The following is a 12477-nucleotide window of genomic DNA, read 5'->3' on the forward strand; positions in this document are numbered from 1 at the left end:
AAAATTCAGATCAAACTTTTTACTTAAGTTTTTCATATACGATGTAGAGAATGATGCAGTGGTTATAGCAAGCAGTGTATTTCATTAAGGAATATATTTATTCAATGGAAAAATATACCTTAAAGGTTAAAAAAAAAAGAGATTGTTCGGGGGAAAGACTGGACTGTGAGGGGATGCTGTGGAAATAGGAACATCTGAAGGAAGAGATGTCAATTACAGCACCTTCCAGATTTTGCAGAATGTCACCGGTAGGTGAGGTGACGCCGTGGGTCACCTCATCTTGCTGGATTGTTTCGCCTGTGTTGTTGAGCAGGTGAACGCTGCTGCCAAGGCCATCCTGACGTACCTGCTGCAGGGACGACTGATGATGACAGCGCTGACCTGGAACAAGTTTATTGAGGCCCTCTGTCCTGTCATCCCAGTCCTGCAGGTACTCTGCAGACCCATTTTCCACGCCGTTTATCTTTGGTGGGTGTGACTGGTTACGCGCAGGCCAGCAGCGGCGCTGCGTGTTGTGGGAGAACGAGGAGAGGCTGCGAGGGCGCTGTGGGCGAGGGAGCAGGAGGTGGGTGGCTGTCTGGTTTCTGGCAGAAGGTTAAACCGGGCCAGCCGACTTGTCTGCGCTCTGTGTGTCTAGGGGGGAGGTTAAGAAGTGAGGTGGAGGCATTTAGCCTTGACTGTGAAGACAGAACGCAGCCTTATATATAGAAAGGCTTTTAGGCAAAGCTAACTGCTTTTTAAGCAAACATTACATAATGGAACTTGCTTCATGAATTCTGTCCGTGCGTGTGTGGATCAGAGCGATACTTTGATCGATGAGCTCTTAGAAACAAAGCTTTTTTAGCAGTCCTCTGGGCTTAGGTAAAGGAGTGAGGGACATTCAGGACCCTGCCTCCCTTGGGGGAGAAGGTGGAGATGGGAGCACATCACAGGAGTAGTCGTCCCGTAGGAAAGAGCCTGGGCCTTGGCCCTGGACGCTCGCTCAGCTCAGTTCCCTGCAGACCAGCTGGCCGCACGCCACCTCCGGCTGGTGCGGGGGGCAGCCTGAAGGGCTGGGAGGGGCCTCATCTAGGGGAAGTGCCGCACCTGGAATTTTGGAAAGTGGAAGAACTAGAAAGTGCCGAGACGGCTGGCGTGTTTTCCTGACCTTCTCCAGGATTATTGTTTAAATACAGCTGTATGTAGACTTCTTACCTCATGGATGTTGTTTTGAGAAGTCATTACTCAACTGAATTGAAAGAAATTTATGAGTTGCCTTACAGGTCAAACACATTTCTTACTTTCAAGGTAAAAAATTAAGTAATGGGTATACAATCAAACAATGATCTCTCTTTTTATGAAATCTGTTAGGGCTATGCGGACACAGAAGACCCTTTGGGTAACTGCGTTCTCCTCCTAAGCAAAGCGAGTTCTGAGGCAGGCGAAGGGATTCTCCCCTGCACCACCCGGTTGAAGTCCATATTGCGACTCCTGCTGGTGAGAAAGCCGTCGTAAGTACAGCAGTCTTCAGTGGGAAAGATGACTGCAGACATTCTAGAAAAGGATGGAATTATGTCGAACAGTGTAAAACCAAAGGAAGTGGAGGAAAGTTATTCTCTGTCATTAGACAGAGAGAGGGCACTAGTGCATGAAACTAACTCGACGCAAGGTCTTCTGGATGCTTTCCTGAGATGCTCCATTCGTCTTCCAGCCTGGCCATCAGATCAGCCCATGTTACAGCTGCTCACAGTGCTGCCTCGGGCGGGCTGGAAAGCCAGGAGATATACAGACTGCAGGGCATTCCTGTTGTCTTCTCGCTTTAGAAATTGTTGGCCTCCTGGAGTGAAACTTTTCTAAACATTTGTTCTGAAAATTTAAGTTACTCATAAAAATGTCGTGTACCAGTTCCCTCATACACCAGAGTACATGTGTGATTTAATCTTGTTTAGCTTGTCCTCTTTTTCGGGAAACTGAAGAAGTGTCTTTTCCTCCACCATTAGTGTAAATGTCATTTTAACTAAAAGAAAAGAAGGAGAGATACAGTGTCTTCCTTCTCTCTGTGTCAGTTCAACGTGTATCTTCTCTGTTACTTTCTTTAGGTAACAGTGGTTAGATTTTCCCTAAGGAGAGAAAAAAAGCTTAGTGTCAAGCTGGATGAGCAGTGTAGGGAGAGGGTTGGTTGAAAAGGGCAGGACGGACAGACGTTCTTTTGACAGTGGGTACTTCTGTCTTCCCCATGCCTACATCAGGATAGTACAGTGGCATATTTATAAACTGATGATCAGACTGAAAAATAAGGAAGAAGGTGAGATACACTAAAACATTAAGAGAATGGAAGGAGGAAAATCAAAGAGGAGATGGTAGAAGCATCTGCGTCCTGTAGGAAGTAAAGCTGTGCGTGACGCAGGCTGCAGCGGGGCAGACGGAGTCCGCGTGTCTGTGCTCCTCGGGGACTGGCTTCTGCGGGTGCTCCCACAGGCCCTGGGCCGTGTCTTTATTAATGTGCTAGTGTCTACTGCCTGCCCCAAACTGGTGATTTAGCACAATAGCTATGTGTCTTCTGTTCACCTTTGGGGGCCTAAGGTCTCCAGGTAAACAAAAAGCACTTACCAGGCAGGACATCCAAGGGCTTAGAGTTACCCTCCCAGGAGCCAAGGGCAAGGCCAGGCCTCTCTTTGGGTAAAGTAATTCTCGGTTACGCAGAACTTAAAACAGTTTACATTACATATTTGTTTTCATTATTTGGTTAATGCAGACCGTGAACTCCATCAGGCAGGAACCCTGTCCACTAATCTTTATGTCCTCAGAACTTCATCGAGTACCTTGCACACAGATATACTCAAAATGTATTTGTTGAAAGAAATAAGCGTAGAGGAGTAACTGGTCTCTGGAGCTCATACTGGATCTAAAACAACGCTAAATTTATAAACCAGAGGAGGAGATGCATAAACATATATTTTCCGTATCCCACTCTAGCCTTTTTCCTGGGAGTCATGACTGTCCCTGAACTGACCCTAGATTTCAGCACAGATCGTACTGGCACAAAGGAGGAGCACGTGTGGGTGTCTTGCTGTTCTAAGCTTTCATGAGGGAACAGCAGATGGGAGAGGGGGAAAGTTTGCCTGACTCTCACACCATCTTGGAGTATGTGTTTGCCCTTTGAAGAAGGTATCTGTTAGGAATACGGTAAACTCCTTCTTTCTGTAGATTTGGGAAGCACTTGAGAACCGTGGTTGGCTGTGGGAACATGGCAGCTCGCAACCCAGACATGACACTGCCCTTCCAGAATTGGGCATGTGATGGAGAAGACCAGTGTCACCGGTTATTTCTTATTGCTGCTTGTAATAAAGCGAGCTCAGTGTTACGCCGGGGGGCTTCGGGTGACTGGACACAGCCTTTGCTGTGGTAGGGAGGCCTCCCTGAGTGCGCAGGCCTCAATTGTAGTCTCACAAGTAGTACCTAAAACCTGGGACTTGGATTCCCGCTTGAAATTTGCCCAGTTTCCCTGTAGTTCATTGTCTGATGGTGTGCAGTATTCAACCTTTTCTCAAAATCTCCCACCTTCCGACTCAGCGGACCTTAATGCTAATCCATTCCAGATAAAATAGAATTTTGACGGGAATCAAAGTTACTTGCACTTTCATATTTGAGGGAATCTGTTTGTCCCCTAATATCATGCTTCAGCTGTTAGTGTGATGGCTCACCTGCAGCTTCGGCCTGCTGTCTGGACTCGTGGGTCAGCCTGTGACTAGACTTGGAGCCAGGAGCTAAGGTTTGTGGACCAGCTTTCTGGAGTGATACTGACTGTGAAGTTTGCAGTGACATTGACTGAAGTTGACAGTCTCAGCGAGTCTGTGTCTTCACTTGTAGTTATTCATTATTCTTTATTTCTGCTGCTTATTTATAAATATAAAATGAAAGAATGATTGTAGTTATGCATTAGATATTTTAATAGAAAAACTAAACTGTCATCAGTAATGTTAGGATAAACGTGGCTAATTATTATGTTGATTTTGTAATAGTTCTTTGTGATTATAGGCCTTTATAATTTCTAGACATTTTTGTGTAACAAAATGTTGACTTCAAGACTTTGTTCCTTCAGGGTCCGGGCACTGGCGTTGAAGCTCTTAGCATGTTACCTCACGAGGGAAGAGGGAGCCGGTACCAAGCGCCCTTCAATAGATGCCAGAGTTCTCTCCAGAGTTACTAATTTATTTATTGTGAAAAAACCTATTGAACTCAAACTGGATGACAGAAAAGAACTGATTATTAAGGTGACTATAACTTTCAAGTCTATTACTGTGAGGTTATTTGATGTATTTTAAGTTATATTCTGCAGTTCGTTACTTGCCAGAGAGGGAGAGAGATGGGGCTTCAGGTGTGATTGTTGCTGCCAAGTTTGAAGTTGTGTCCTGGCCTTTTCTGGCTTCTGGATACATTTACTCATTGAACAAGTATTTCTTGAGTGCCTGCTATGTGCCAGGGATCATGGCCGTTTTCATTTAGAATATACACTGGAAATGCAAATTAATTTGAATAGTGCCTTAAATACAACATAAGGCTGATCTAGTGGAAAGAAATTCTGTGATGACTCATAAAAACAAATACCACTCTCATAAAAGCTATTCTTTTTCTTATGTTGGAAATTGACTGTAATAGCAAAAAAGAAAATACCTCTATGACAAAAGTTTTCAGTCTCTTCATTATTGGAGGAAAAAAATAATATAGAAGGCAAAGGCAGTTCCTCTTAAATGTTATGGTGGTTCTGAGATTTTGCTGTTACTTTCCTTTCCATATCTTTGGCTTTTTCCATCTCTTCAGAGGTATGGCCTTCACTTCCCTGTCTGTCCGGGGCTGCACCCAAATCATCCCCGACTGATACAGGAGTGGGTAAAAGACAAAGCAAGCTGTCCGTTATCTTCATTCCTGTGTTTTATGGCTTCTCCTATGACTCCAAGTGTGCAGCCTGTCAGGTTTTTTAGGTTTAGACCAGCCCCCATGCCTGGGGCAGTGCCGTGGAGTCACACGTATTACAATACATTCAGTGTTCTTCTAACCTGAGTGTTTGGGGACATGTGACAGCCCTGGCGGGAGGGTTGGAGAACCTTCTATGAGCCACATACCAGGTCCTGTTGGGACTTCTTGAGTACTAAGCCACTGGTGTCACTCTGTGCCCTGTGTGTGGTGAGGAGGAGGGCGAGAGTGGGGTTCTAGAACTATCCTTGGTGAGTCCCCGTTAGGGCTGCAGGTGGCAGCGGGTGGGGGAACGGAGTGTTCTCTCTGTCCTTTTCCCCTCCCCCTTTTCTGTTGTGTTTTGCTTCCTCCGACTCTGTCCTGGTAAGAAGTGACAATCAGGGATTGGTATTCGGGGAGGCCTGGTCAGAGTGCTGGGCAGCAAGCCCGGAGAGCTGTCAGCTTCAGGGTCTCTGACAGGAGGAAGGGGTCGGGCACGGAATTCCAGCTGCTGGACCCTGGAAGCAGCAGGACAGGCCCGCGTCCCGTGTCTGGGGTCGCTGTCCACAGGCGGGCTGGGTGCTACCTGCAGTGATGTTACATACCTTAGATGTTTTCTGTGAAATTCTTAAAGTGGCTGATGGATTATGAATGACTTCCTAGCAGAAATATACATTAAAAAGAGAGGTTTATTTGATATGATGGCTCTTTTAGAGCCTAACTTCCTCCCTGACTCATCACATCGTTGTTGCAAATGTAAATGTATCAGTTACTTACATTGACTTTTTGAGCTTAAGTATAAACTACAAAGTTTTACTGGAAAATTGGAAGTAAATTAAAAAAATTTTTTCTGTGTTTTTTTTGTTTTCAGTTGGAGACTGTTGAAAAGGTCTATGAAATCTTTATCTCAGATGATATTGATCTTGTTTTGAGAAAGTCAGCTGCAGAGCAGTTAGCTGTGATCATGCAAGGTAATGTTGGTTTTATCCTTTTTTTTAATTGCAGTAGAGTCAGTTTACAGTATTGTGTCAGTTTCTTGCGTACAGCATCATGTTTCAGTTATACGAATACGTACATGGACTCATTTTCATGTTCTTTTTCATTAGAGGTTTCAAATATTGAATATGGTTTCCTGTGCTATATATACAGAATAAACTTGTTGTTTATCTGTTTTACATACAGTACAGTCTTTTAAGGAGAATGATCGCTGTGCCGCTGAGAATGGAGATTTGAATTGCTGTGTGTGGCGGTACCAGGGGCTGGCAAATGGTGGTTTGTTTGTAGACAGATCTGGCCTGCAGCTGGTTGTGTGTTTTTGTTTTTTTTACGGTCTTCAAGCTAGGAATGATTTTTACATTTTTGACAAAGAATATTTGACAAAGGCCGTATGTGGCCAGCAAAGCCTAACATAGTAACTATCTAGTTCTTTACAGAAAAAGTTTGCTGACCCCTGGTCTAGATTATCATTACTTGACCTGTAGAATGTCATTTGTTAAAGTTGTCTTTCTTCTAAAATATTGATAGAATTCTAGCAGTAAATTGCATGTTCTTTCTCATCTTACCTAGTACATGATGTTTTCAGGTTGTTCCTTCTTGCTTAGAGAAATCAGTCACATTGTACTTTGTGGATAGGTAAAATAATAATAGTGCACTGTAACTATGTATTTTCTTTAAAGGTTTAGAAACAACTAATAAAATTTACTCTTAGTTTTTGTTTGTAAGGTGGTTATTCCAAAGCCTTCCATTCTTTGGGTTAGTGTTTAATTTTCTTCTGTCTCTGATGTATGTAGTTTATCTTTAGTGTTTGAGAGAAATAACTTTGCACTTACATAAAAATATTTTTCCTAACTTGGAAGATGGGGTATGATGAATATTCCTATCCTGACGTCATCAGTGGAAACTAGGATGAGAGAGGAATTTGAAAAAGCACACTCAACATGTTTGTGGTTTTAATAACAACAATACAGACCATAGAAAATAAGGCTCTAGCACATGTGGGGAGCCTTGGCTAAGACGACTGAAAAAACGTTTAGAGAGTGTTCTTTCCAGTATTGTTTAACATTTCAAAAGTAAAGCTCATGGTTTTGGCATGCACCATATTGGAGGGTAGTGGAAGCCGCCCAAAAAGTGGCAGCTAAAGATAGTTACAGTGATAGCTAGTTATTCAGTGTCAACTTTATATGTGTATGTTTTTCTCAATGAGAATATAGGAAGACAAATCAAGAAAATTTGTCTGCACATTGTGAAGTACTTGTAACTAATCTATAAGCAGCTAGAGTGTTTGGCACTAGTAATATCTCGTGTGTGTGTGTGTGTGTCTGTGTGTGTGTCTGTGTGTGTGTCTGTGGCTTAGTCTGATTGGGCTGCTATGATGAAATGCCATAGACTGAGCACAGACATTTATTCTCACAGTTCTGGAGGTGAGAAGTCCATGATGAAGGTGTCTAGTGAGGGCCTGCTTCTTGGTTCATGGGTGGCTGTCTTCTCCCTGTATTTTCACATGGAGAAGGGGCAGGGAAGCTCCCTGGGTCCTCTCTTTATAAGGACACTGTCCTTTTCATGAAGACTCCACCTTCATGACCCAGTCACCTCCCAGAGGCCCCGCCTCTTAATTCCACCACATTGGAGATTAGGTTTCAAACACAGGAGTTTTGCAGGGATTCAGACCATGGCAGTGTATACACACACACACACACGTATATGCTTATTAAAAAAGAGTTCACATTCTTTAGAAATAAATGAAGTATGTTATAATACCTTTCCTTTATATTTGCTATTAACAGTTTGAGGATAGAGATCTTTGATGAATAGAAAAATGATCATGTTACAAGCCATATTTACAGATTAGCTCATGGAGAATTCTAAACATTTTGAGATGGTAGATTTGGAAAAGCGAAGAAATGTCAATGAAACAACATAATTTGCCATGTACAAATAAAAGCATTCATTTGTATACTTAAAATTCTAGTACTTTTCAGAATCTGAACTAATTCGTTTAGTTATTCTTTTTAAGCAGTGTTTTTTACAGTACAGAAGTAGGATGTGCTTATTAAACGTTTTTAACTTGTTCAGATGGGTATAAAGTAAGTTTAATGTGTTATTGTCTAATTTTCAACACTAGGTGCAACTATTTTTTAACAGAAAGTTGTGTGGATGTCTGTTCTGTATTTTTAAAACTATAGAAAATGTTCTTTAACTTTTAATAACTTTTTTTTTGGTCGACAGATATTAAAATGCATGCTGTGGTGAAAAAATTATGCTTAATTGACAAGATAATTGAGTACTTAAATGAATGTGTGGGTCAGGATGGTGAGGTGAGACATGTTTTTACAGATTGGTGTTTTAATTAATTAAATTTGAAATGAATTCAGCTGGATTTGGATGAGTACTTGGAGTTTCAATCCCGAGTAACACCCACGACCATGTTCATTTTTTAATTTCTAAAAATGAGTTCTCTAAAGGAAAACGAGCCTTAAAATTTCTATTAGATGTATCAGCAGAAGTGTATACAAGACTTATTTCCAGTGGAAAATAGTTCTTAATATTTGCATTTTAGTTCCACACAATTTTGGTGAAGAACATGAAATTTAGGATAAGATAATGTTATAGTATATTTTATCTCACCTTAGAATTGATGAAAATAAGTGACTGTGTTTTTCCCTCCTGGCCAGGTTATAGAATGTTTAATACAGCCGAGCCTCACGCTCCTGAGGAAGGTGCTTTGTGCCGACCCGGTCTTGCGTGTGTCCCTCTCACAACAGTCTTCTCTCTTGACCTTGTTGCTCAGAGGTAAATAAAATAAGTGCTGCCAATAATAAGCTCAGTCTTAAGCTTTACGTGTTTACTCTTTAACTGTAGGTTACATTTACTTTCCATTTTACTAACAGAATAACAAAGTTTATAAGTGAATATGCCACTAAAAAAACCCCATCACAATGGAAAATGTTTAACACTTTTGTAGAAAGTTCCTTAAAATCTATTTACTAAGTAGACCTCAAAGCTGAGGACGGCTGAAGCCCCTGATTGTTCTCACACCTTGATGGGGCCATCACGTGGTCCTCAGACGGTTACTGTTGCCTGTAAAGAGAGGAGGCTGCAGCCACTGGCTGTCATTACTGCCTTCTTCCAGATGTTAACCTCGTTCTTATATTGTTTGTGCGTTCCAATCCTGATGCTCTGGTGTGACATCTGATTATGTCATTAAACTGACATTAAGAGTGTATATGGGAGGGGAGGGTATAGCTCAAGTGGTAGAATACATGCTTAGCATGCAGGAGGTCCTGGGTTCAATCCCCAGTACCTCCATTAAAAAAAAAATAAGTAAATAAATATACCTAATTACCTCCCCTCTTGCAAAAAAAAAAAGTATATAGACCCAACTTGTCAGACACGGGAATTAGACCGTCCTGAATGATTCTGAGCATTTATTACATTTTATAATGTGTGACTTTTTTTTTAAACCCCTTTCAGTTTGGTTGTAATTTAGTAATGTATTTAGATGGAGAAATTCTGTGTAATTTTCTTCTCTTTTTTTTCCCCCCCTCTTCTTTTCTGACTGTTCTCAGTAGAGAGCTTGTAACATTTTGTGCTAATTTCTTTCCTGGAAGTTTGTACCACTGCTTTTAAATATTCTGCTCTCAGAGGAGGGCCTTCTCCATTCCAGGTTCAAAATTCCAAGTATGCTGTTGTATTTTATCCTAATATGTTTGTACATTTGTTTAAAAAATTTTTTAGATCTTTAATCTATCTAGAATTGATTTTGGTATAAAGTATAAGGTAAGGATCTTAATCTACTTTTTCCATATTGTAGGCAGTTGTACTGCACTAATTTCTTATGTATTTGGAAACATTATAGCTCATTCTGTCTCCAGTGGTTTGAAATGTCTACTGTATCATAAATCCTTACCTGTATCTCTGTTTCTTTACATTTTAGCTCATTACTATTTTTAATCGTGCCAAATACGTAATGGTGTTTTCCTCTTCTTACAGTTAGGAAAATATCTTCTTTCAAAACTAACTTCTTATTGTGCTTCCCTGGGTTTGCTGACTCTGTATTAAGTTGTTATTCCTGTGTTACAGGTATAACCATCATACCTATTTAGTTAGAATTCGATAGGTTTTAGGCATTGGGAAACTGTAGCACTGGGACCATTACAGAGGTGGAAACTGAGGCTGAGTAATAGTAAGGGATTTGACCAGGCCGCTTAGCCAACTAGTAGGTGGTGAAGCCAGCATCATGTCTATGAGTTCAGAGCACTTTCCTTTTCCATTATCTTGTTGTAATAAACAGGACACACAAACCAAAACAACAGCAGTACAAACATAACGTTTTACAGTCACATCCAAGTTCTGTGATTATATGTTTATAGGAAAGGGCAGAAATGATGAAACAGGGAGATCTTTCAATGATCTTTCATTTAACTGGGGTTAAATGACTTGGCCCAACCTTCCTAGAAGCTGGATCAGCTTGTTTCTCTGAGCGACTGAAACTAGACAGTATCCAGTGAGGGGATGTGCAAGTGTGAGCTCTGGGCCGAGAGTGTCTGTGTCCGCTAGGGTTCCTAGGCTCCACCCCAGAACTTCCAGGCTGGAAACTGTTTTAACAAGCCCTCCGGGGGTGCGTGTGGATTTGAAGTTTCGAGAGCCACTGTTTTAGTGACGTCAGTTTATCTGGGTTAACACGTTTTTCAGAGAATGGCATCTCTTCTCTTTGAGTTAAGATATTTAAAATTTTAAGTTTATTCTTTCTAGAGGTAAAAATATTTCATAGAGTAATGCTTCTCTTTATTTCTCAGTTTCCTTGATATTTCATGAAGATTGTACTGTCGTGACTGAAGTTGGAGCATTATTTTGTCTTCTGTTATTTGATGAAGTATCAAGAATGGATATGTGGTGAGTTATAAGAGTTTTTACTCTTAATTGTCTGATTTTTATACCAATGCATGGAAGTTTCTGACTTAGGAGCTTATGCTTTCCATGGTAGCTGGACATAGTATGATTTTGGGTTTGAGTAAGCAGTATTAAATAGTATACTGGCTCAAAAAGTCACCCTAAACTTTTATTTTTGAACATTACTAAGAATAATATACTGCAGTAGTTTTTATCATCGATGTATTTTTTAGTACATAGTTTCAACTTTGTATGTTTTTTCCTTCATATTTAATTTAAAAAACCTTTGGGGAGATGTTTAGGATGGTCATACCTGATTACCACTGACCTGGAGCAGAGTCCGTGGGAGAGAGATGGCCGCCCCGTGCCAGTACCGCGCCCGTGTCAGACGAATCATTTGTTGTGTGGACTTGCTAAAGAAGAGTGTAATTTGCTCTTCATAAGCACATCCAGGTAGTAGCACCGCGTTAGAACTATACTGACTGGTAGGACCACGTGCACCTCTTGGTGTGAGCTTCAGTCCAGGAAGTGAAGCCGGTTGTGTGTGTGAGACAGAACAATGGCCTACTCGGTTGTTTCTTTCCTTTTTGTGTTTCTCTCGTGAAATAGGTCTGATAGTCCTTCTAGTAAACCTTCGTCACCGTCAATCTTCAGTTTGCCTGTTTCAGTTTTCAGAAGGTAAAGAATCTACTTCCTTGATTTTCTGAAAGGCGCTGCTATGGAAAGGGGAATCACAGTCTGTAATTTGCTGTAGTTTTTATCTAGTATTTCGTTACGTGATGCAGTGCTTTAACGTTCCCTTCACAGTGGTGCTTCTGAGAGTTCAGTAAGTACAGGTCTCTTTCACCAAGGTTTTATTTTGATATTGTCAAGTCTCTAGAAAACTTGAAAAACTATTCGGTGAACCCTTGTATTCCTTTCAGCCTAGACTTAGGGTCTGTCAATGTATTTAGTTATTTTTATGTAATCTTTTCCCCCCAGCCTATTTAAAGAACAAGTTTCAGACATAGTTTGACGTCCGTCTAAATGATTCCAGCATGTACTTCCTTAAATTAAGGATATTACCTTACATAACCACTGTGCCATGAATGGTCACATCTAAGAAAATTAAAGATAATTCTGTAACATGATCCATATTCTCCAGTTATACCCAAAATATCTTTTATGGACTTTGAGAAATATGGAAGCCTAGAACTAGCCCTCATTTGTGGCTCATCCTTTTGAGTGGCATTCGAGAACTTAAAAGTCTGTAATTATTTTTATACATTTTCCTTAGGTATCATCTGCCAGTACATGCGCTTGGCCACCATGCTGTGAGTCCTTACTCCATGGTTTTGCCGCTGTCTGCTGATTGTTTGGCCCTGAAGCCAGTCTCAGATATGCTGAGAATGGCTTGGAACCTATCATGGTATCATGGGAGTGATAATCTGCTGAAGCAAATGAACTCTGAAACCAAAATCCACGAGTAAGCTGTTCGTGTAGTAGCAAAGTATTCACATTTAACTCATTATAATTATCTTTCCTTTAAGTCAAGTAGTTTTTTTTTTTACTTATTATCTTCTGATTCTGCTTTTTCACTGAAGATTATAATTTTTACTTTGTTTTGAAGATTACATGTGTTAATTACTTTTTAAAAATTATCACACAAGGAAATTT

At 40.8% G+C, this 12477-nt stretch overlaps 1 protein-coding gene across 7 annotated transcripts in view; it reads left to right on the forward strand.

The window, feature by feature from the left end:
- The window catches only part of RTTN (rotatin), a 116226-nt gene that overhangs the window by 33366 nt on the left and 70383 nt on the right, over window positions 1-12477 (forward strand). For all 7 annotated transcript variants that reach the window (XR_004316294.1, XM_032470746.1, XM_032470744.1 and 4 more), the window contains 9 exons: window positions 314-430; window positions 1351-1490; window positions 4082-4253; window positions 5804-5903; window positions 8158-8246; window positions 8604-8721; window positions 10728-10824; window positions 11431-11499; window positions 12098-12286. Coding sequence is in view for 6 of the 7 variants with exons in the window: in XM_032470746.1 (XP_032326637.1) it covers window positions 314-430; window positions 1351-1490; window positions 4082-4253; window positions 5804-5903; window positions 8158-8246; window positions 8604-8721; window positions 10728-10824; window positions 11431-11499; window positions 12098-12286 (1091 nt within the window). In the remaining variant the exon portion in view is untranslated. The remainder of the gene's footprint in view (window positions 1-313; window positions 431-1350; window positions 1491-4081; window positions 4254-5803; window positions 5904-8157; window positions 8247-8603; window positions 8722-10727; window positions 10825-11430; window positions 11500-12097; window positions 12287-12477) is intronic.

This window comes from Camelus ferus, chromosome 30, assembly GCF_009834535.1.
Source record: "Camelus ferus isolate YT-003-E chromosome 30, BCGSAC_Cfer_1.0, whole genome shotgun sequence".
NCBI lineage: Eukaryota > Metazoa > Chordata > Mammalia > Artiodactyla > Camelidae > Camelus > Camelus ferus.